This window comes from Triticum dicoccoides, chromosome 3B (genome assembly GCF_002162155.2).
Source record: "Triticum dicoccoides isolate Atlit2015 ecotype Zavitan chromosome 3B, WEW_v2.0, whole genome shotgun sequence".
In the NCBI taxonomy this organism is placed as follows: domain Eukaryota; kingdom Viridiplantae; phylum Streptophyta; class Magnoliopsida; order Poales; family Poaceae; genus Triticum; species Triticum dicoccoides.
Genome location: NC_041385.1, coordinates 749,407,038 through 749,431,544, shown reverse-complemented (window position 1 = coordinate 749,431,544; position 24,507 = coordinate 749,407,038). Strand labels below are relative to the sequence as shown.

General features: G+C 44.4%; 2 protein-coding genes and 1 long non-coding RNA gene across 3 annotated transcripts; 2 read left to right on the top strand and 1 right to left on the bottom strand.

The window, feature by feature from the left end:
- The first annotated feature begins 332 nt into the window (after positions 1-332).
- Positions 333-3,254, top strand: LOC119278246 (probable glucuronosyltransferase Os01g0926700). The gene is made up of 4 exons (XM_037559604.1): positions 333-778; positions 1,274-1,662; positions 2,114-2,355; positions 2,457-3,254. Exons 1-4 carry the CDS (start codon positions 655-657, stop codon positions 2,968-2,970), a joined length of 1,269 nt encoding a protein of 422 aa, XP_037415501.1. The 5' UTR covers positions 333-654; the 3' UTR covers positions 2,971-3,254.
- A 476-nt stretch (positions 3,255-3,730) lies between these two features.
- Positions 3,731-5,099, top strand: LOC119278247. The gene is made up of 3 exons (XM_037559605.1): positions 3,731-3,851; positions 3,943-4,014; positions 4,336-5,099. Exons 2-3 carry the CDS (start codon positions 3,955-3,957, stop codon positions 4,789-4,791), a joined length of 516 nt encoding a protein of 171 aa, XP_037415502.1. The 5' UTR covers positions 3,731-3,851; positions 3,943-3,954; the 3' UTR covers positions 4,792-5,099.
- Positions 5,100-6,578: 1,479 nt separating this feature from the next.
- Positions 6,579-8,512, bottom strand: LOC119282019. The gene is made up of 3 exons (XR_005138606.1): positions 7,627-8,512; positions 7,479-7,544; positions 6,579-6,923 (listed from the first exon to the last, which is right to left on the bottom strand). It is a non-coding gene; the product is annotated as an uncharacterized LOC119282019 (long non-coding RNA).
- Positions 8,513-24,507: the final 15,995 nt, after the last annotated feature.

Below are 24,507 nucleotides of genomic sequence, written 5' to 3'. Positions count from 1 at the left end.
TCTTCTAGAGACTTGGAGAAAGAGAAAGAGGACCCAAATACAATATCAATTAATCACTTACCTTCCTAAACAAAATAAATGACTACTACTCCATGCCAAAGAATGGGAGAAAAAGAGAGAGGACTTGATAGTTGACATGTTTAAGGTGAGGACAAGTGAGAGGTCGAATGTCCAAGTTGGGTGAGGTGAGGGGAGCAGGAAAGAAGCCTGGCAGCAGACCCCTCACCAAACCTCCCTGGAAAAAAACACCGCATTAGACTAATCCAGAGCCCTACAGCTCACCCATCATTGGTGTGCACGGAAAGTGAAGGAAAGCCTCAGGAAGCAAGAAGAGGGAGAGAGGGAAGAATCAGCCGCGGACAGCTCTCCCCCACCCTCCCCTCCTCGTCTCTCGGCCAGCAGTATTAATCCCCTCCTTCCCCTTCCCTCCCTTGAAGCACACATGAGCAGCTCTGATTGTTCTTCAAGCTCGGCCTCGGCGTAGGACAGGCCCTCCCCACCTTCCGCCGCCACCAAACGCTTCTTGGTGGGGCAAGGAATTGCCGGAAAAGCCTCTTCCCTGCCCCCCGTTCTCTTCTTCTTTAACTAGCCTTGGCGATTGCCTAGCGGTTCAGAAGGGCGGAGCCGGACGGAGAAGTGCTGGGGATCGAGAGGATGATGGCGAGGCGGGTCTTGGTTGCCATTGCGGTTCTTGCGGCGGCGGCGGCGGCGCTGTTTGTTGCGGCGGAGGCCCAGCAGGCGGCGGCGCAGCAGGGCCACCAGACAGAGAGGATCTCAGGTGAGGGGCCTTGTCTTGACTTGATAGCGGCAATCTTTGTCAGTTTTTTTTTTCGAATCAAGGGGTTTCCCCCCAATCTTGTCAGTTTGTGCAACTCGAACTGCCTGATTTCTCTAGTTTGTCTCGTGTCCTGCATCAAGCAGCTGCTAAAGACAGCATTTTGGGCATCTTTTATTAGGAGTTTTCATATTTGATTGTCTGTGGTTAGACTTCCCCAGCCTGAATTCTCAGGCCCCTTTTCAGAATCAGATAATTTGTCTAGTTTCTGGTTCAATTCAAACTACTGTATCTTTTATTGAACCTACAGATGATATTAGCACCTTGCTTAGGGCAATCATGATTCATGCCATTTAGCATAGAGTATTGGAGTTAGACCTTGCTTAATATACAATCCTTTCAATCAAAGTGCTATGTGATACTGTTATCAAGCTTGGTATATTCTTTGCTCTGCTTTTGGGCAACACTCATAGATGTCTTCTGGCCAACAAAATGCAGGGAGTGCTGGTGATGTGCTGGACGATGACCCTGTTGGGAGGCTCAAGGTGTTTATCTATGACCTCCCCGGAAAATACAACAAGAAGCTGCTGAAGAAAGACCCAAGGTGCCTGAACCACATGTTCGCCGCGGAGATCTTCATGCACCGGTTCCTGCTGTCGAGCGCGGTTCGGACTACTAATCCCGAGGAAGCGGATTGGTTCTACACACCCGTGTACCCGACATGCGACCTCACCCCGTCAGGTCTCCCCTTGCCCTTCAAGTCTCCGCGGATGATGCGCAGCGCGATCGAGCTGATCGCGACGAAATGGCCTTACTGGAATAGATCGGAGGGGGCAGATCATTTCTTTGTCACACCACATGACTTTGGCGCTTGCTTCCATTATCAGGTACAGACACATGAGCAAATCCCTGCTGTTGCACACATTCTCAGATTCTCTTATTTGATTAACTGAACTCTAGACGTTAAGCAATTGTTTAGTACTGGAGTACATGTGTTTTGAACAACTAGGGGATATCTAATTGCAGCATGGAGCATGGGGACAGTGGGGCATCAAGATGCTAGTTTTATCATTTGTGTTTATGAATGGGCAACTCTGACTTAAGTACTTCAGTCTGCACATGCTTTGTCCTTTGTTTCAGATAATGATTTGCTTGCTTTTCTGTATAAAAAAAAAGTCTGACTACTCTTCAGATTTACAGTTAGCTGTCCAATTGAAAATAACTACATGCCAATCTGCCATGTCATGCCATGTTTTTTTCTGACTGACACATTATCTCTGATGCTTATTCCAGCACAATTTTGTCCTTCTGTAACACGAGCTTCCTTTATTATTTCAGGAAGAGAAAGCAATTGGACGTGGAATCCTTCCCTTGCTTCAGCGTGCCACACTGGTTCAGACCTTTGGACAAAAGAACCATGTCTGCTTGAAGGAAGGCTCCATCACAATTCCGCCATTTGCGCCTCCACAGAAAATGCAAAATCACCTTATTCCCGGAGAGACCCCTCGATCCATCTTCGTATACTTCCGTGGTCTGTTCTATGACACCGGCAATGATCCCGAGGGTGGATACTACGCGAGGTAAATTGTTCTCTGTCTAAAAATGCAATTAGTCCTATTGATCCTGCTATTCCCTCTTATTGCATTGTATTGCCGATCTGACATTCCTATGTATTCTGCAGAGGTGCTCGTGCATCTGTCTGGGAGAACTTCAAGAACAACCCGCTGTTCGACATCTCAACCGATCACCCACCGACATACTATGAAGATATGCAGAGGTCTGTGTTCTGCCTGTGCCCATTGGGCTGGGCTCCATGGAGCCCCAGGCTGGTGGAAGCCGTGGTTTTCGGCTGCATCCCGGTGATCATCGCAGACGACATCGTCCTGCCATTCGCGGACGCCATCCCATGGGAGGAGATCGGCGTGTTTGTTCCCGAGGAGGATGTCCCGAGGCTGGACAGCATCCTGACATCCATTCCGACAGAGGACATACTGAGGAAGCAAAGGCTTCTCGCAAACCCTTCGATGAAGCAAGCTATGCTGTTCCCCCAGCCAGCTCAAGCAGGAGATGCATTCCATCAGATACTGAACGGGCTTGCTCGCAAGCTTCCGCATGGCGAAAGTGTCTTCTTGAAGCCCGGTCAGGCCCGTCTGAACTGGACTGCCGGCCCGGTGGGTGACCTCAAGCCTTGGTAGCATCTCTCGCATCGCGGTTTGGAGATGTATAAAAACCTTTTTGAAAATAAACATTTTCAGACCTGATATACTTTGCGCCTTTATACCGCCATGGTTGCACAGTGCTGACCATAAATCAAATGTACATCCTTTTTTTTATCTTCTTTGCTGATAGCTAGTATACCATAGAGCTTCATCCTTTTTCTCTTCTTCTTTTTATATTAGTTGATGAAATGTGTCAACCATTGTGCGCTTTGTTTGTTATATGTGGATATCATAATGGAAATTGCAAGATTTAAACCCTATCGGCCGTCTGATGTTATACCGGCACATGCTTGCGATCTCCAGTTGTCGAGCCTGCTTGGCCCAGTAGGTGATTTTCATCCCCTCTCTGTTTTGTTGTATCCCTGATGAACAGGTGAGAAATTGTCAACTCCTGCAAGAAGCATTGCTATCCCATCTGGATCAGCCGTGTCAGTTTGAGTGCTTGGGGACTTGGGAGTGGCAATTAGTCATGTACTAGCTGCAGTCTTTGTGTAAATATATTGCTGATTTCCTAAGGAATAATGTTCAGACGTGTGACCGAACTGGCCAACAAATGCTTGTTGGCTCTTCTGAAGTTTGGATATCCCGCAGCCTGCTGCACAGGGGAACCACAGACTCCAGCAGTCCACAGTTCTACACCCATCTAAATGGGCCGGGGTGAAGGTTGTCCAAGGGGAGAGCAAATGGTAGGGCAAAGCCCATTTCCTTCCTTGTCGGCTGTTTGCTAGATAACCACCACGCGTCCACGCCTACCACCGAGCACCGACCGTGTATCCGCTGTTTCCCCCTCTCTGCTCTTCAGCGCCGCCGTCGCGGGGAGAAGCAGATCCGCTGCCTTCGCCCGTCGAGCACACGACGTAAATCGATCTCGGCTCCCCCCATTCTTGCTCTGTTTAGGCGCCACGATGGAGCTCTGAACTGAAACAGAGTGGCTGCCGGTTCCTGCAGGACCTTGGAATCATGGCGACCATGACCAGCGAAGAAATGGGGTCACCAGGTTCAGCGTCAGGGCTTGCTCAGGTCAGCTCAAAATTTACTGCTCCCATGGCTAGCAGCTAGGTACACAGCTTAATGTTTTCGTTTGGGAAAAAAATGCAACACTCGGTAGCATATTCTGGCTAGAAGATACCAGGCCCTCATGCGGCACTCTAGGTCGACTACAGTCCAGATAATGCCTTTTCCTGGACAAAAGAATCATGGTGCATAGATAGATTCGCTTTTACCTTCATACAGTATACGTTTGCTCTGTGTCATGCCACTCACTGCTCATTTTAAGTATGCCATCATTCTTTGTCCCAGTCCTGCACTGATACCACTATCTTGGGGTTCTGAACATTACAGGATGCTCCGACGATCATCAGAATTCCCTTGAGAGCCATACTTGACATCGTGCTAGCAGAGCTGGGAATCCCAGAGGCCGAATACCGCCGCGAGATATGCGACGATAACAAGATATGCGTCACCGTGCTTTTCGATGCCTCTACAGTCGAAGGAGCCCCCGCCCATATGTCGATATCCGGAACATATTCCACGGACGATGAAGTGGCAGAGGACACAGCTGCTCTTAAAGCCATTGAGTACTTAGAGACCGCAGCCAATGTGGTGATCAGGGACTACAGTTACGACAAACTGAAACGGCTGGAGGAAGAAACTGAGCGCCTGATGGAGCAGTTGGAAGAAGCAAATTATTGCATATCCAAGCTTGTTAGGGGCTGGCTGCTTGCTGTCAGATGTGTCTGTTCATTCTCTCACAGTCTTAAGCTACTCCTGGGCAATGTGTCATGGATGAGATTATGAATGCGGCTCTTCTCGGTATCGAAGAAGTGGCTCATTGACTAAGGTATGTAGTGAAGTGGCTCATTGACTAAGGTCTCTAGGCAAGCGATTAGAGAACTTCCGGAGAAGATCAAAAGCTAATCTTAGGAAAGGACCCGTTGTATCAGGAATGCTAAGTCATATGCAAATTATTGTATCGTAAGCAATCGTTCTAAATTATTGTAACGTAAGCAATCGTACTAAAATGTAGTAAGTGATCGTACTAAGTGATTGTACTAAAACTGCCATTTTTCTTACCAAGTGGTGTTTTCCTTGCACCCCCATGTGAAGTTTGCTCTGGGTAGTTTCAACTCCGATGGAGTTTATCTTCATCAGATATGTTGAATGAGTCTGTTGGGAGATACTTCCTCCGTCTCAAGACTTTTTTGCAAGCTAAAACGTCTATTATAGGACGGAGGGAGTACCTTTTTGTTGAATCGTCAGTATGAAGTAGGAGTACAAGTATTTCCCATGGCAAAACGGCCTACACATGTGCTGGTTGAATGTACTGCCATGTACCAGTGCCACCCGGCACATTATCTGCCCAGTTATATATTCACAGAGCATTCAGAAAGGCCATATACTGTTATTGATATCCATAAAGCCTTCGCTTTGAGAAATGACATTCAGACTAGGGTTTTTACAACAAATCTGTTTGAATCTTTGAGAAATGGCGGATTTTTAAGGAGGGACATAGGGGAGAGAATTCATCCTATGCCGGTTCCCTCCCAGATTATGGACTCTAAAAATCTGTCTATTGTCTTTATTCCAACAATACAATTGACCTGAAAGTGAGGTGCCTCAATCACAATTAGATAAAGCTTAGGGCACCAATACAATACAATTAAGGAGTTAGGATCTTAATATATAAGATGACATTTTATAATTTTGTCCATATTAAGATCCTAACTCCTTAAAATGCCTGCCAGATGCTGCTCAACTCAAGAACCACAATAGTTGGACACCTCAATCACAATTAGATAAAGCTTAGGGCACCAAGTAAAGCAGAAGATATCTTGTTAGCTGTTGTGAAAGCTACATGTACGCACACTGAAATTAGTGATAAGCGAAATAGAGAATTCTTCATTAACGCCTATATTACTAGTTAACTACACCAGTTCTAGCAAAAACCCATGAGCATATGGATCACGTACTCATCAATCTATAATTGATGCAACTTTGGCAACCTATTTTGCGGCATACAAAATGGCAACTCATGATTCACTACTGTAGTGCTACAAGCACTTGGCATTGCCAAGTTGCACTTTCTGGCTTTGAACAATATCTTTCCTATCCAAGATAAAGCTTTTGAGCAGCACAAACCAAATTACCATCAGATGCCAGAGCTTAGGGATGTAAATGGCGCAATAAATGGTGAGCTTGATAGTTCATTTTCCCCGGAAAAAAATACTTTATTGAACTGTTAGACCGATAAGCAGGACTCGGTTTACATCCCTGCCAGAGCTACCTAATGGACCATGAGAGCCACAAGGTGCTAAATCTCTCTTTGTCAAAGTAGTTTGGAGATTTTAATTATTTATTTGTTTTCAGGATCTATTCTTATATGACAAAAACTGGCAATGCATACCTTATTTTAATGTTTATAATTAATCAGACTTGAAAGTTTTTGCTTCGATGATAAGAAAATCACTGAGCCAAGTAATGTCATCATCATTAATCAGACTTATTTGATACTCCCTCCGTCCGAAAATACTTGTCATCAAAATGAATAAAAGAAGATGTATCTAGATGTATATTAGTTTTAGATACATCCCTTTTTGTCCATTTTGTTGACAAGTATTTTCGGACGGAGGGAGTACATTGTTTCCTTGCTACATATGGCATGCTCCAACTTATTTGATACGTACAATATTTACTTACTGTATCTGGCAAGGCAACACCTTCCTCTAAGTCACAAGAAGCAAATGAACAATTCAAAGTCAGGGTTAAGATCTTGAACAAATGCACCATGTACTGAATTTGACTTGACAGCAACAAGGCTTCGGATTATGACCAGTTCATTCTTGGGCTGCGGTAATTCTCAGACTCAGGCTGATGTCCATACCATTGTAGGCGAGAGGTGCGTACATCCATGTCTCGTCAGAGCTCAAGACCTGTTCAGAACAAGGGAAGATCAGAATAATACTCCATGTTTGAAATAAATTTCTTGTATCCTCCTTTTCAAATCAAATAGAAAAAAGCACAGAGGATTAAGCAATTTCGCCCCTTTTGCCAAATTTAAATCCTTTTATATTAACTGGGGGGTTCTATGGGTCGTTTTGGTATTCTGTTCAAATCTGAAGCTCCAAAGAACATATCCCCACATCCAAACAACCTCCCAACATGTTATATACTCCCTCCGTTTCTAAATATAAGTCTTTTTAGAGATTCAATATGAACTACATACGGATGTATGTATAGACATACTTTAGAGTGTTGATTCACTCATTTTTCTCCGCATGTAGTCCATATTGGAATCTCTGAAAAGACTTATATTTAGGAACGGAGGGAGTATGTTGAATTTTGGAAGTATGGTGGTAGTGTGGCACCTGCACAAACATTCTGAATTGTCCATGCAAACTTTTGTTGTATCGGTTCGATGAATTCAGTGTTACATTTTTTCAGCAATGACAAATGGCTTAACTGGAACATAAACAAGTAAGTACTACCTTTATTTGCAGCTGCAGAAACTTGACATACTGGACTGCTTCCTCCAACATTGTGCTAATGTCAACCTGGAAACGCATAAAATTGCCGTGTTAGATGGACTCTCCATTATTCAGTAAGTGAATCACTAACCAATCAGTGAGAGCTTACTTTGGTTCCATTGGGAATCAGGTGCTGCAGTACTCTCAATTTCTCGTTGATCCTCTCTCTTCTCCTCTGTAAGAAGCATCACAAATACCGTCAGAGAACAGAAATATTCGTATTCCATGATCAGAACAAGAGTAACATAACCGTGTCCTAACCTTTGCATAAAGAGACTGCAAATTCTTCGAAGGCCGCCTGCAACCTCTTGAATTGTCACCCTGGTTCGGAACAAAGGATTCCTCAGATGCGGCAATCGAATCTTCTTCTGAGCTGCAGCAGGACGAAGAGCTCTGATTGACAGTGTCACCATTGGTCTCGTTATCAGCTAGGCTTAAACACAGAGCATCTGATACCTGCAAACAATTGCATCGATCAGAATGTTAGAACAGTGAAAGGATTTATTTCAAGAGAGGATGCATAACTTAGCATTCACAATATCGTAGCCTTACCGAGGGAACAGTCCGGGATTTCTGGCTAGTTCTCTTGATCTGCTCATCCATATGGGATGTCCTCTTGTGACCAGTAACGGTCTGATGCCGGTGATCAAAGCATAGGTCCATGCCAGTGTTCACCATTGGGGTTGTGATATGGCTCTCCATGTCAAGAGGAAGGAACAAATTACTATGCACTGTGCTAGCTGCAACACAAGAATTGGCACTGGTGCTTGGAGAGCAAAGGTTGACAGCAGCATCACTGTTGCTCCAGAACATGGACTGCAGGTGAGCAATCATCTCAGACTCCTCGCTCCTCCCATCGACAGAGCTCCAGATAGCTGCGCACTTCGCCTCCATTTTGTTGGGCTAATGTCGACCGGAACCTTCTACTGCAATTTCTAAAACTTCTAAAAATCTAGTGCAAGGACTGTGGTAATGTTATCTTGTGAGTACAGAGCAGGTAGGGACATGTACATTTATACTACGTTCCCAGAGAATCTTTTCAGATATATATTTGACTGAGCTTACACCCTACTCTTAATTAGAGCAGAATGACAACTAAGCAGGGTACTACCTTATGTCTTCGAGCAATGACCCATACCCTCAGGATCTTCAACATCAAAAACTAGAAAGATTGTGTTGGGAATCGTCTGCCCATTGAGCAGTCTAAAGAGGCAATAATGTCATACTGATGCCTCCACGGAATGCCAAGAAAACAATAATACCATAAGCTCATGGTTTAATACGAGAGAATGGCAACAATAATTGCCACCAAGTGATTCATATGATCAGTTATAAAGTTGCAAAATTCCACAAGACGATATTAGTCAAAAACAAAAAATATCTGTTAAATGATTAGGGGGTGGCCAGGACTAAGAAAATTTGCAGTGGACATAGTCATGGAGGAGAAGTGCTCGCAGATCATAAACGGAATGGGGTATATTAAGATAATATGAACTCAGTTTGCAACTTCTTATTTCTCTTTGTGAGATAAAACTTTGCAACAGTTAAGGGAAATTTTTTACATCAATATGCAAGGCTATCTGTAATTCACATTTTGCGAGTACTTCAACTCTCACCTGTCATTGCACTTTTACATGGCAATCTTGCCAGTTGCCGCTGCTGAAACCGACCAAAAAAAGTAGGAGTGCATTTTTTTAATGAAATGCTATATTAAATAGTTTGGATGAAGTAATGAAGTCCCTTATTTCGAGTATTAGGACAGCTCAAGACGTGCTTAAATTCGTATCAAGTAGGATAAACGCGTTTTGTGCAAGGGTCAGCATTCTAGGTGGTATTAACTAAGATGCAGAATGATTGGCAACTAGATTCAGAAATCAGAAGAGATTGCTTTGAATATGCACCTCCAAATGGGCCAAGTTCATTATTGCCTTCACAACATACAATCTCCAGTTTGGTAGTACCCATTGAAAGGATCACACGGAATATGCCGAATACAATCATTTATTAAACCAACTGTGAATAATTTCAACCAATTATGAATAACTTGAATGAGAATAGAAAAAAAAAGATTCGTGCAATACCTCTCTCAGAAGGTTGCATAGTGGAAAAGAGATCATAACTGCTGCATATGGAACTGGAAAACAGTACCGGAGAAGCTAATAATAATGCAATTGCCAACTTGCTTCGCCTTAGTATAAGATGCAGCACGTAATGCGAGCAAGCTATGCAAATAACACTGAAGTAATCCATTTTTATTTGTACTACTAGTATAATTTAACTGTATTAATTCAACTTTAAGTATGACCCTAGCTAAGAGTTAATATCATTTCGACTTGCTAATTTGAGAAAAAGAAAACAACTACTCCCTCCGTTCACAAATATAACATTTCAACTTGCTACTATGCTCATAGACAAGGTCTCGCCGATGAGGTTTTTCGGTGCGGCCGCCGTCTATGAGCAGCACGCGAAGTTGAGAAGAAGTCATCTTCACCATCGGTGATAAGTTTTTCAGTGCGGCCACCGTCGACAAGGAGTCTCCCTGGTGGCCCACTGCCCGCCCGCCAGCGACGAGATCTCGCCGCATGGCTGCTGTCGACAAGACCAGCACGAGAAAGCGTAAGTTATGTACGACTATCTAATTTGCAGCGATAATAACAGTAAAGAATAGCATGGGAATCGGGTTTGCTGGATTAGCTGAGAATGGTCGTGTGCTTTGACATTAGACTGCCATGTGTCATCAATCGGGCTGTTCAAGTGTTGCACTATTACTCAACAATACACAATGCTCCTTTAGTTCTGCTATGTATGTCTACTTTAGTGTTTGACTAGGTTATCGTGATTCTCAGCCACATTAACAAACTGGTAACACACTGAAATTTCACTATCAAAGTTTAACTTATGCAAGACCTATATTGAATTTGCTTCAACGCCAACTGTTTATACAGAGATGTCGTTTGTATGCCAGCCAACCGAGATATCCACTTTTGTTTGCAGGCTCCATATTTTCATAGTTTTTTTCTGCCACAAGTGTTAATTTAACAGTGCTAACTTAACACTAGCCTCATGCCCGTGCATTGCAACAGTGGAAAAAGTCATAGTAAACATCTCTGAATAGGAAGCCCACAAACGAAAGTGGATACCTCGCTTGGCTAGCATGCAAACGCTATCTCTGAGTAAACAATATTGGTGGCGATATCTCTGCGCTCATACTGCAACATAAATGCCCTTTGATCTGATCTCTTATGTCGTTCCCAAGTTTTTTTTCATATGCCTGACCACAACTTCCATTTTGTCCCTAAATTACTCAGTTCTCGAGCCTGAATTACAATGGGTCACCAACATGGATTGTATATTGTACTCATACATTTTACCAGGAAAAAAAATGGATACAAGCCTCAAGACAATTCGTTTATTCTGAGTTGGAACATTTGATATACTCCCTCCGTTTCTAAATATAAGTCTTTGTAGAAATTCCACTGTGAACCACATACGAATGTATATAGATGCATTTTAGAGTGTAGATTCACTCATTTTGCTCTGTATGTAGTTCATAGTGTAATCTCTACAAAGACTTATATTTAGGAACAGAGGGAGTATAAGATAAAAGTCAGGTGCCAACGTCCCCTTCCCCCGGGAAAATAGGAAGCCCGCAAACAAAAGTGGATACCTCGCTTTGGCCGGCATGCAAACACCATCTCTCTATAAACAATTGGCGTTGAAGCAAATTCAATATAGGCCTTCTATTAAACCCATTAAGTTACGCTGGAATGGCGGCCAACCAGCTATGTCATGTGACGCAAACTGGTTAACCACGGTGAGAACTCTTTAAAAAAAAGTAGATGAAGGTGGGGATTATTTTTTATATGTATTTTTTTCTTTTTAAATGGAGGTGAGGACCTTTGGTATTTTCTAAATGGAGGGTTATGCAAAGTGGCACTCACTGATAGGCTGCGGTGATAATTTCTTCCTTTTTTTTCTTATATGAAGATGAGGATTTTTTTCCTGAGATGTTTTTTTAGACGGAGGCGAGGACTTTATGTATTTTTTTAAAATGAAAACGTGCTCGCAACTTCCTCTTAAGCGGCCCCTGTTTTTTTCCAGCAAAAGTACAATCAAAATTGCTCATATACACGAGCATACACTTATCTCTATAAACGCACACACATACCCTATCCATGTGAGCACCTCCAAGAGACCGAGTCAGCATAGCATCTTGAGATTTTATGAAATCACCACAACCGCCTCGCAGTCAACGAGTACGTCTCCTCCCACTGAACGAAAATCGCCGGAAACTAAAATAAATTCAGGAATAATGCGAGCATCAATGTAAGTTGGGACTTGAACTCTGGTGGGCTAGGGATACGTACCACTGTCCTCCTAACCATCCAACCACAAATTAATTTCTGTTTGATATCGTGATTCATGCATGCGTGTAGGTGGCTTGCTTGCATCTTGGAAGACTGCGCTCCTAGGGGGATCTCCGTGAGCACTCTCTAAACCATCCCATTTGTTGGTTAGGAAAAGACTCGGATCGGGCACCCGATCACACGCATCAATCAGTCGTGCTCTGCACACGCCATGCGTCAGTAGATCCCATACACCATCCTATCCCCTCAACATTACCTCTTTCCTTTTCTCCAGCCAATCGTTCTCTGTGCAACGCGACCTCAATCCACCCTCTCTGTTCTTCTTCCCCGGCAAAATCAATTTTTTTTCTAGTTTTTTTTCTTACATGTTGTGGCACTTGACTTAGACTTGGTTAAGTCTCAGTTTGACCGAGAACTAGGCACATCTAAAACAAATACTTCATTCCAGATAGCGATCGCTCAACAATGATACCATTTGTCTTTTTATACGATATTCGGCGTTCATGCTGGCAATTTCAGATGCAAAACATCATAGATTTTGTTTGATTTCATGATTTCATAAACAATTACCTTTATTTTCTATGTTGGGCAATACTCTTCCGCTCACTGGTATATAACAACTACTATAGGTATATATTTGCGGTTAAGTCGTTCTTTATTTTCCTGGCTGTTATTCTATAAATCCAGTTTCATTTTTGTATATTCATCGATATCAGATGTGCCAGAGGTCAGCTTTTTAAAAACCTGTCCGTTCCATAATATAATGAATATAGATTCTTTTAAAGTCAAACTTTGATCAAGTTTGTGGACAAAAGTTATATACTCCATCTGTCCCTAAATATATGTTTTTTTAGAGATTTCAATAAGAAATACATACCGATATATATAGACATATTTTTGAGTGTAGATTCACTTATTCTGCTTCGTATGTGGTTCGAATTGGAATCTCTAAAAAGACTTATACTCCCTCCGTTCCTAAATATAAGTCTTTGTAGAGATTTCACTATGAAGTACATACGGAGCAAAATGAATAGATCTACACTCTAAAATGCATCTATACACATCCGTATGTGGTTTATGATGGAATCTCTACAAAGACTTATCTTTAGGAACGGAGAGAGTATTTAGGAAGCGTAGGGAGTATCACTCAACTGTGACTGCAAAATTACATGGATTCGAGAGCTGTCATTGACTGTAAATTAGAATGGTGCTGAATTTGACTTCAGTGGATTGCCAAACTACTAATACTAGTACTAGGTACTAATTATACAATACAATTGTATACACACACAACAAAGTACGGAGTAATAGGACGAATTCCCTGTTAATTTATTCAAAAGTCGGGCTAAAGAGCATGCGCCACATTGCCCTGGCTTGGCATCTGATAGAAGCGGATCTTGTGGTTGACAACGCGGAGCTTACCGACAGCAGAGGCGAGGACTTGCAGGGCCGTCAACAGGATGGCAGGGCGCAGGGGCGCCCGGCGGCCGAATCCAATGATCCATGAGATGCAAAACTTTCCATTCCCAAGATATACCAAGGGGGAAATACACTTTGGAACCTGCATGTATATACACCCTATATGGGATTTTTTTATTATTATTTTAATAAAAAGTCAAAATAGGTAAGAACTATTTTGACAAAACACTTGACTTACTTTTGCACAAGTAAAAAAATCTGGATGAAAAAAAAACAAAAGTTGACTTCACAGCAAAAAAGACAAAATTTATTTGCTATTATAGGTCACTATTCACACTATTTTAGCCAAAAAATTGTCTTTTTTAAAAAGAAGTCAAAGGAATATATTTTTTTGTGGATTTATTTTCTCACGAGTACAATAGAAGGTCAAGTTTATTTCAAAAATATTTTCAGGAATTTTCGACTTTTGGTTGAATTACTAATTTTTTTTTGCATATAGGGTGTATATACACCCATAGACCAAAAGTTCCCTCCCCATACCAAGGTTGCTTCTTCCGGGTAGAAGCCGAAAGGGGTTCCGGACGGAGGGCACCGTGGCCGCGTCTCCTCCCACACGTACCTGACCGCCGGAGGGGACTGCTGCATGTCGCAGGCACACAGGCAGTTCTCCTTGGGGCACAGACCGAAGCAGAGGCCGGCGAGCTCGGGGACGACGAGGCCGCGGCCCTGGAAGGGCAGCTCCCAGTCGCCCTCCTTGCGCCACGCGCACCGGACGGTGTCGAAAGTGCAGGTGCCCATCCCCTGTGCCGAGACCCACAGCCGCGTTCCGGCGGCGAGGTAGGCCGTGACCCGCGGCCAGCCCAAGTCCAGGGAGCGGTAGCCGGGCGGGGGGTCGTGGAGGGCACGCCAGGGCTCCTGCCGGCGGCGCCTCCCAGGGCCAGGGAGGGGTAACGTCTCGAGGCAGGCCGGCTCCTCCAGATCGTGCATGAGTCGGTTGAGCGCGTACAGACGGCGCCCCATCGGGATGAGATAGGTGCGACCGCGCAAGCGCTGCAGCTCCGGCCCCGCCGACACCGCGCCGGATCGCGACATCGTGAAGGTGTTGCCGTTGCTGGAGGCGCCCGCTATGGCGGTGCCGACGAGCGCGAAATCGATGCGCTCGGGCATGTCGACTGACGTCCTGTACCGCGCCACGGGGGCCGGGAGGCTGCGCAGCGACCCTGAAGCCCTCGCCGTGGTCCTCGCTGTTGCAGTAGCCCTGGCCCTCGCCGATGATTTGCTGGGGACTGAACCGGAATCAGGGTAGAACAGACCTTTAACGTCGACCCCCACGAAATGGTACTGGTGCTCAAGGCCGCGGATCTCCACGACTAGAAGAAGACGATTCTGCTCAACGGCGCCCGCCATATTCTTGCCCTCGTTAGGTTTGGGTTTGCTGCTGATTTCACTGGACGTCGCTCACCACGGTTGTTTGGTCTCAGAGAGGAATCTTTTTGGCGATTACCCGTCCCATGGATCACGATTTACCCTTGCCCCATTTATAGCCACGAGCCGACTTTCGGCTTCCCTCCCCACCGACCCAGCCCAGCACATATGCACACCCGATTTCGGATTCACAAACTCCATTAAGGCGTGCCTTCCAAGCAAGAGGCACACACTACCATAATGTGGAGACTCACTATAGGGCGCCTCCAGCGCGCGTACATCAGGTAGCTGCTGGTTTCTGGAGAAATAGACACCGGTTTTCTAGAAAAAATTGGGAATTTTAAGAGTCACGAAACTGAAATTTTTTTAGGGATTTAATATAATGGCAATTTCAAAAACAAATGTTCGCAAAATTTGAAAATTGTTTGCGGATTTGAAAAAAGTTCATGGATTTAAAAAAACTTCACGGATTCAAAAAGAAAGTTCACGAATTTAAAAAGTTCATAAAATTGAGAAAACTTCGCAAAAATGAGAAAACTTCATGAAAAAATGTCACCAATTTTAAAATAGTTCACAAACATTTGGAAAAGTTCACGAATTTTGAGGGAAAGAAATTCAAAATCTGATAGAAAAAATCACACGATTTAAAAAATCACGGTTTTGGAAAATATTACGAATTCAAAAAAGTTCACACATTTGAAAAAATATAAAAAAGAAAAGATGATACAAAAACAAATAACCAGACAAAAACTGGTCCAGAAAACCCCACAACCGAAAGAAAGAAATATAAACTGACCAGAAGCTTCCAGAAGCTTCACAAAATTGGGAGGGGAGGGCTGGCATGAACGAATGAGATGAGATGAGAGGAAAAGTGTTGGTCTAGTAAGATCAGAGCGATTTGGTGGCATTTGTGGTGGCTCTTGTCTATCGATCCGGCGTGGTGAACGTGCCTAGGCACGTCCGAGTCTTCCCATATCCGCCCTAGATATGGACCAGATATGGGGGTGTCGGTCAATCCGGACTTATAGGGTCGGTTTCAGGAGCCCGACTAGGTCACGATTTTGTGACTGGTCACTGACCGGGTTGTCCGCCTAGACGTATATGGGATATTTGAGAAGTCCACCCGTAGATGCTCTTACATGTCGTGATGGGGCGTTCGTCACGTTGCCTTACGGAGCGAACACCCTCAACCTCTCTTCCTTTCCGATTGTTCCTTTATGTCCGACACCTCATCGCTTTCTATACCCTTGCCGCCTTATCTCATCTATCATTGATGTGACCAGAGGTGCAAAAAGAGATCAAGTTATCAAATCAAATAGTTTGACCATTGGCCAAATTACAATGAAAGTACCATCATCAGAACCACCAGCTGAAGAAGTCACGCCAAATTTTCGTACTCCAAGTTGGACATTGGTCGGTGCTATTCCAATTCAAGTAGCCTAATTTTTTTTAGTTTTTGTTAGTAAGTTTCATCCGAATAGAAACCGCTATGGTACGGTCTTGTTTTGGTTGTTTAGATCCTGCGTGATCTATTTTGGTTAGGCGTGATCCTGCCTGATTAACAACGTTGCCGCATTATTTTATTAGGAAAGTCCTAGTTATATGGTTGAGAGAGAGAGAGTCCTAGTTTTCCTTCTCTTTGTTTTGCACGTGAGTGTTTTGCACGTTAGGATAGAGTCCAGGTCGGTTTGTGAGCTCAGGGTCGCCTATAAATATGGCTGGCTTCGGCCATGTAACGCAGATTGGTTTTTCTTAAATCGTGAGTCAATAAAGTTACAGAAAATGTTCCATGTCGAGGGACACCAAATATCGTCTTCGTTGCTGATCCGTGAGGATTTTGTTGCTGCTGTGCGTGGAGTCGATTCAATCTACTTGACGCAAGTTTTCGTTCTTACGGTCTTGCATCTTTGCTCGACCGGAATTTCTTGTTGCTGCTAGTATCGTGAAAGATCGGGCCGTCGAACGAATCGCCATCTAGTCGAGTCTACATCAAGTGGTATTCAGAGCTAAGGTTGTTCACGGTACTGTGTTGATTAAGATGTCAACCTCAGCCGACAAGGGTGACGAGGTTGCTGCTGATTCTGAGGAAATAGTGCGTCCAGTGTATGCGGATGATATTCCTCAAAATATTCGGGATGGTTTTGACCACACATGCAACTACATCAAGCAATGTCATGACGCGCTCGGCAAAAGGATAGATGTCCTGATCACTCGGTTCGATGGTTTGGCAGACATCATCAATATGCCGGCAGCGACTTCTGCACCATCACAGACTGCTCCGGCTGCTCCACTGTATTATGCACCACCAGCTCGCGACGGATATGCTGGCGTGCATGATCGCCGTCTGGCGGCACACCCTCATGCTGGAGATGATGGTTTCGGTGATGGCATTGACCACGCGGGGTACGCGCCACGACCACGACACTATGAGCCTCGTCCCGAAACATCCATTCGTGGTGGAGTGCATGACCGAGTTGGTCAAGCTGTGCGTGTGCCTTTGGATGATGGAATTGGGCGCATAAAAATTTCAATCCCTTCGTTCTCCGGCAAGTGCGAACCAGAAGGCTATTTGGAGTGGGAGATGCGTGTTGATCAAATTTTTGATGCCCATCATTATAGCGAGGAGAAGAAAGTTCAACTTGCTGGAATTGAATTCACCGGATACGCGCTAATTTGGTGGAATCAAATTTGTCGTTCAAGACATCGGCCGACGACTTGGCGAGGTATGAAAGAATTCATGAGGCGACGTTTTGTTCCTGAGCACTATAAAAGAGACATGTACAACAAGTTACAGCGGCTCTCTCAAGGTAATATGAGTGTTGATGAATATTACAAGGAGATGGAATTGCTTATGATACGTACAGGGACAACGGAGGATCCGGAGGGGACTATGGCTCGTTTCTTTAACGGGCTAAATATCGAGGTGCAGGATCGTGTTGAGATGGTGGTCTACTACAACATACAAGATCTTGTGCACCAAGCTGTGCGTGCGGAACAACAGATTAAGCGACGCCAAGTCAACATTGTTCCCAGTACCACTTTGAACACATGGCGACGCTCGCAGTATAAGAGTGAGGATGTCGGTCCTAGCTCCAGGGCAACATCATCAAATCGCTCTCATGGTTCCGTGCAAAAGGATGCTTCAAAATCAGGACTGTCGATGGTTGATTCTAGTGCACAGTCGACCGGACGCACTAGTGACATAGAGTGTTTCAAGTGTGGAGGAAGGGGACATATGAAGCGTGAATGTCCTAATGAGAAAAGAATGTTGCTCACGAGAGATGGCTATGCATCCGCTAGTGATGAAGAGGCAGTTTCTGACACTCTGGTGAAAAATCTGAAGATGTTGAAAATGTGGTTGCGAGTTTCGAAGCTGCTGAATCATATCCGTCTTTGATGGTGCAACGGGTGCAAGAAGATCGCATTGAGGATAAGGGGCAGCGATGGAATATTTTTCAAACTCAATGCAAAATCAACAACACTAATTGTAAGTTGATCATAGATGGAGGAAGCTACACCAACGCGGTTAGCAAGGACTTGGTGGATGCTTTAGCTTTGCCTACCTGGAAGCACCCACAACCCCACTGCGTCGAATGGTTATATCAGTCGGGGAAACTGAAAGTTACTCACAAGGTGCGTCTCAATTTTTCGGTTGGTGACTGTACTGATACAGTGATTTGTGATGTATTGCCGATGGATGCATGTCATTTATTGTTGGGGAGACCGTGGCAATATGACCGTCATGCCACACATGAGGGACGGTCCAATACATACTCTTTTTGGAAAGCCGGAAGACGACATGTTCTGCGTTCTATGTTTATGGGAGAAATCATGGTGGACACAACTGCTTCACTGAAGAAGTCAATGAAATCTCCCGCAAAACCGAGGACGGTTTTGTTTCAAGGAGGAGGGGATGATGTGACCAGAGGTGCAAAAAGAGATCAAGTTATCAAATCAAATAGTTTGACCATTGGCCAAATTACAATGAAAGTACCATCATCAGAACCACCAGCTGAAGAAGTCACGCCAAATTTTCGTACTCCAAGTTGGACATTGGTCGGTGCTATTCCAATTCAAGTAGCCTAATTTTTTTTTAGTTTTTGTTAGTAAGTTTCATCCGAATAGAAACCGCTATGGTACGGTCTTGTTTTGGTTGTTTAGATCCTGCGTGATCTATTTTGGTTAGGCGTGATCCTGCCTGATTAACAACGTTGCCGAATTATTTTATTAGGAAAGTCCTAGTTATATGGTTGAGAGAGAGAGTCCTAGTTTTCCTTCTCTTTGTTTTGCACGTGAGTGTTTTGCACGCTAGGATAGAGTCCAGGTCGGTTTGTGAGCTCAGGGTCGCCTATAAATATGGCTGGCTTCGGCCATGTAACGCAGATCGGTTTTTCTTAAATCGTGAGTCAATAAAGTTAGAGAAAACGTTCCATGTCGAGGGACACCAAATATCGTCTTCGTTGCTGATCCGTGAGGATTTTGTTGCTGCTGTGCGTGGAGTCGATTCAATCTACTTGACGCAAGTTTTCGTTCTTACGGTCTTGCATCTTTGCTCGACCGGAATTTCTTGTTGCTGCTAGTATCATGAAAGATCGGGCCGTCGAACGACTCGCCATCTAGTCGAGTCTACATCAATAGTTGTCTCTCATATGTCCTTCCTCTCTTGCTCCAACACTTCCCACTCATTATAGTTTTGTGGTATATTTATCATTGTTTTCAATTGTCACTAGTCACATCAGCATGCTCGTATAACCTGTGTAGCCACTGATTATCCTTCATGCGGTACGGCTCATGTAATTCTATGGGTTTAGTTTGGATATTCCATGGTAATTTCATCTTTGCATGCTCATATATTTGTAACAAAGAAAGAGCCTCTTTGACTCACATGATTATTTTCAACATAGAAAATAGGGAAAAAAACACATGAATAGCTATAGGGTATCATGACATATTGAATACTACTCCCTCCTAAAGTTGAGACCCTCATTTTGGGACGGAGATAGTACAAAAGTGTATATGGCCATTTGATCTTCCAAAATTCAGAAGAGCTAGAAATCTTCCAAAATTCTTTTCTAAATCCTTTGAATCAAATACTTAGAAAAATTCCCGTGGAACTTGAGTGCTTTAAAGTTTCTATACTCAAAGACGTCCTTCACAAGAGAGGAAATTGCATGAGAAAAAAGGTTGTGCATTCGTACATTTTCCTCTTTTCAACACTAGTAAGCGTGCACATGCAACATACGTATTTTAATCTATAAAAAAACATTAACTATGTATTTCAATTGTTATTTCTCTTTTAGTCAGCCTTTTTAACCATTTAAATGTGTGTTATATCGAACGAGCGCGTGTGTAACACATCATCCATACACATGTCTTCACATAAAATTCATGATCACTTAAATGTATTGTAATTATTACTTCCAAAAATACTTAAAAATAAAACTAAGCAACATTATGTAGTACTCCATGAATTTTAACATCCAAAGGCCACAAGATGATATGCACAATTACGAATTTTTGATATATTCAATAATAAATTTCAATAGAAATCTTAATAATAGTTTTACAAAATTTCCCGATGATGATGATAGAACCACACAACCAAACTGGTCACGTTGGAGGAAAATAAAATTGGATAACATTCAACACTAAATATAAACCAAATGATTAAAAGAGCTATCGACAAAATAACTGAATTTGACAACACCTTTTCTTTAGAGGAACGCCTCTGCTTATTAATTATTATTACTTGATCAAATGGGCTATTGATTGTCAATCAAGAAAGAAGAAGGAAGAAAGAGACTAGCCCGACGCTCAATTTGGTCGATGATCTCTACTCCTAAAGGAGCAGTTGGTAGTCTCGCTTCCAGGTTTTTTTTAGTCCCATCTCCCACGGTTTTTTTTCGTCCTAAAAAAATCTACGAAATTTCGTAGGTTAACCAGGGACAACTCCCACCTCCCAGGTTTTTTTTCGTCCCACCTCCCATGGTTTTTTTTACCTCGTCCCACCTCACACTAAGTCGCCACGAACCGCAAAAACCGCCTACCTTAGCCAAATCAACAAATCTCTCTCATTAATGCAATTTTTTTTAGGAAACAAATAATAGATTCTTTCCTACCTTAGCCAAATCAACGGATCTCTCCCATTAATGCAATTTTCTTTAGCAAACAAATAATAGATTCTTTTCTACCTTAGCCAAATCAACGGATCTCTCCCATTAATGCAATTTGATTTAGCAAACAAATAATAGATTCTTTCCTACCTTAGTCAAATCTACGAAATCTCTCTCATTAATGCAATTTGCTTTAGGAAACAAATAATAGATTTTCAGGAAACAAATAATCTCTAATCTCTAATAATTTTTACTCCTAATGAAGCAGTTGGTAGTCTCCTCCCACCTTCCATGGTTTTTTTTTGTACCTTCTCCCACCTTCGCTCGTTTTTTTTATAGATTTTTTTCGTCCCCTCCCCTCACTTCATCGGTTTATTTTCGCGTTACCCTCTCACACAACGAAAGAAATCTAAACAGATCAGAACTTTCCATACTGGCGCAAGTTATTTAGTAATGTAGAATCAATCACGAACAATCTTAAAGATCAAATCTAAATTAATTAACCTTACCTTAAATCACTCAATTACATTAATTAGAAAACAAATAATTGATTTTTAAAAAATCGCTCAATCACGTAAACCTTACCTTAACTCACGGATGGTAATCAATCTCCAAACAAAGGAAACAATACATCGAGGGAGCAGTAAATAAACTCCCTTTCTTATGACATGTATATGACCTTTCCTTCCCTCTACGTTGTCGAGCGTTCTTGATTCTCGAGGCCGATGCTTGGGCTGCGTCACTGGGTCGCGGCGGTGCTGGAGGACGAGGACGGCGAGGCCGGGTGCCGCGGCACCGCGTTGGCCGCGGCCGGTGAAGGGGGCAAGGTAGGGCGGCTTCCCTGGCCCTGGCCATGGCCGTGACCCTGGTAGTTGGTGCGGTGGAAGTGGCACTTGAAGGACACGGCGTGGGTGGCCGATGTGCAGACGCGCTTGGAAGCGGGCCCGTGGCCCGTGCCAGACGGCGCCGACGCCGACCCGGGTCACCTCCTCCGCGTATTCTTAGAGCTGTGGCTGGCCGATTTACATGAAATTAATTTCCTCAGTTGTGGTGGCAAATATAATACACATAATCCATATTGTTATGTACTAGCGCGTGTGTGTGAAATAGATGGATTATGGTCCCGTATCCAATAAGATGGATATGTGTGTGTGTGTTAGAGAGAGAGAGAGAGGGAGAGGGGGAGAGAGTGAGGAAGATGGGGGCAGAGAGTGTGTGTGAGGAATTGATGGTAAAAAAAGGTCGCCAATGTCACTTGATATATATGAGAATATTAATATTGAACTTTTAAAGTTAATGTGGCCCCGTTGCAACGCACGGGTGTTCTTCTAGTATATGTTGTGAATGACTTGATTAGGCCACATAAAGCACGGTCATTTGCTATAACGAAACTACTCCATATACGATGGACATTGTCCAATTTTTATACGACCTGTAAATCCAGCGGCGACTATCCTCTCAATCTCTTGCATGAGCGGTATCCTCTCAATCTCTTGCATGAGCGGCCGGATTATACACATCGTACAGGAAACGCAAGAGATCTGTTGTACGGGTAGCACGGTCAAACAGCCGATCCCCCTAAAAAAGGACATTTGCTATAAAAAAACAAGGGCGGTACTAGGCGCCGGTCGACCGGCCCAACTTTGGGCCGGTCGAATCCTGCGCGTCCGATTTGGCACCTCCCAGCCATCAGATCCAGCTAGCGCTCCCATTCTCCTTCGTCCCTAGCCTACCACGGTCCCATCCCTGTTCTTTTCCCCCAAATCACATGAACGAACACATAGAGAGGGAAAAAAAATCAGAAATCACCACGCCCAGCACACCTCCTCCCTCGGGTGCTCCTTCGCGACGAGCGGAGGCCGTATTCCTCGTCGGCGACGGCCCCGGTAGGACCAAGGTGTAGTGCCCTCTCTCATTTTCCATTGTCGATTGTAGCACGATTTCAATCATGTCCAGCACCCAAAAAAGTGCTACAAGAACGAGATGCTGGAACCGGCAATCGCATTTGCTGGAACCGGCGACTATAGATGTTGCGACCAGCGAGACGATTTGCTGGAAACGACATTCACACTCGCTGGAACCTGTGACCACGTATTGGGGCCGGCGAAACCGAAAGTTGGAACCATCGTTACCAAAAGCTACTGCCGGCAAAATAAAATGCTACAACCGGCGAAACCAAAATAGCTACTATCCAAAAAGGAATTGCTGCGATCGGCAAAATCAAAAGCTGGGACCAGCGATGCAAAAAGCTACTACCGGTGAAAAAAATGTTGGAGCCAGCGAATCAAAAATTAGTGTTGGGGGATGAAATTGCTGCGACCGACAAATAAAAAGCTGAAGCCGATAAATTAAAAAGCTGCAACCGGCTAAATCGAAAACAAAGCTATAGCAGGAGCAAGACGGCCTTGCGAAAACATGGTGTTGCATCTGCAGGAGTGTGCGAGCGACGTTGCCTCGAGTTCGCGGGGGAGGGCGCAAGGTGCGAGACCATGGCAGCGAGACAAAAGCTTGGAGAGGAGAGACTAAGCAACAATGCCAAGGGGAGCCAAATCCATGGCGTGGTGAAGCGACGACGGCCACCACCTGTGTCAATGGACAGGGGAAGGAGGCGTGTGAGATGTGTGGATAAGAACGAAGAGTTGGCCTGGTTGAGATGATAAGGCTCGAGTGTGGTGGGTGGCCCAGCGAAAAACTCACACGTGGGTGCGGGCAGGAGCGCAATCGAACGACGCGTGACCGGCCCAGCGCTTGGCCGGTCAGCCGGCTGGAAGCGTTTCCCAAAAAACAAATTAAAAAAAAGACAGCGGCGGCTGCCCTTTCAATCCAATTGAGAAGCTATCAGCTTCTCACCGCACAGAGAGACACTTCGAGCGTGTTTAGTTGCCCGCATAGGACCCAACCAGGCCCGCACGGGAAGAAAGAAGTCTGTTTGGTTGCCCATTTTCACTGTTGGAACCACACGCTTCTTAAAGCAGTCCATAGCCTGGCTCCTGAGCCAGGCCGAGGCGAGCGCTAGCGAGCGGGCCCTTGCACGAATGGAGACGGGAGAGATGCCAGGTAATCATTACGTGAGGTCTTCTTCAACCTCCAGTAAGCTTCTATCTAATCTCCTCTCTCTGATCTACACAACGGTGCTTTGATTCGAGGTAAGCTCTACACGAAAAAGATGCACCTCGATGCTACGGTTCCATTCAGGCGATCGGTTCGTAGTTTCGTCGGCTGTAAGTTCTTAATTTCATCTTCCCATTTGAAGCTGTTCTTAATGAATTTTGTCTGATTCGTCACGCACGATCAATCATTTGAGTTTTCCTTTGACCACCAGCCTAATCTCGCAGTTCCTCACAACATTCGTGTTGTAAGTTTTTGGTTTCGACGATCGTAGCTTTGTCTTTTTTTGGACAACAGTCTACTGCACTGACGATCCTGACGTGCTTGTGTTGCTGCGGCGGCTGGTGGTGTTGCGACGGCGCGGCCGCGATGAGGAGCGCCGCGCAGCAGGCGGCGACGGCGAGCAGAGTCGCCGCTGGCACGGACGGCCTGGTCCCCGCCCCCATTTGTCTCTCTCGCCAGCGTTGTGCTCCGGTCCGAGATGGCAGGCGGCCGGCGACCCCTCCCTCGACCTCCCTTCTTGACCGCCTCAGTCACCAGCGCGAATCAAGATGGCCG

What these genes read in the sequence shown, in the direction of transcription:
- LOC119278246 (XM_037559604.1), top strand. Translation starts at nt 655, where the DNA reads ATGATGGCGAGGCGGGTCTTGGTTGCCATTGCGGTTCTTGCGGCGGCG. An exon ending in GCGCTTGCTTCCATTATCAG is followed by an intron (nt 1,663 to 2,113) that starts GTACAGACACAT and finishes TTATTATTTCAG; the next exon opens with GAAGAGAAAGCAATTGGACG. An exon ending in GAGGGTGGATACTACGCGAG is followed by an intron (nt 2,356 to 2,456) that starts GTAAATTGTTCT and finishes TGTATTCTGCAG; the next exon opens with AGGTGCTCGTGCATCTGTCT.
- LOC119278247 (XM_037559605.1), top strand. Translation starts at nt 3,955, where the DNA reads ATGGCGACCATGACCAGCGAAGAAATGGGGTCACCAGGTTCAGCGTCA. An exon ending in CAGCGTCAGGGCTTGCTCAG is followed by an intron (nt 4,015 to 4,335) that starts GTCAGCTCAAAA and finishes TGAACATTACAG; the next exon opens with GATGCTCCGACGATCATCAG.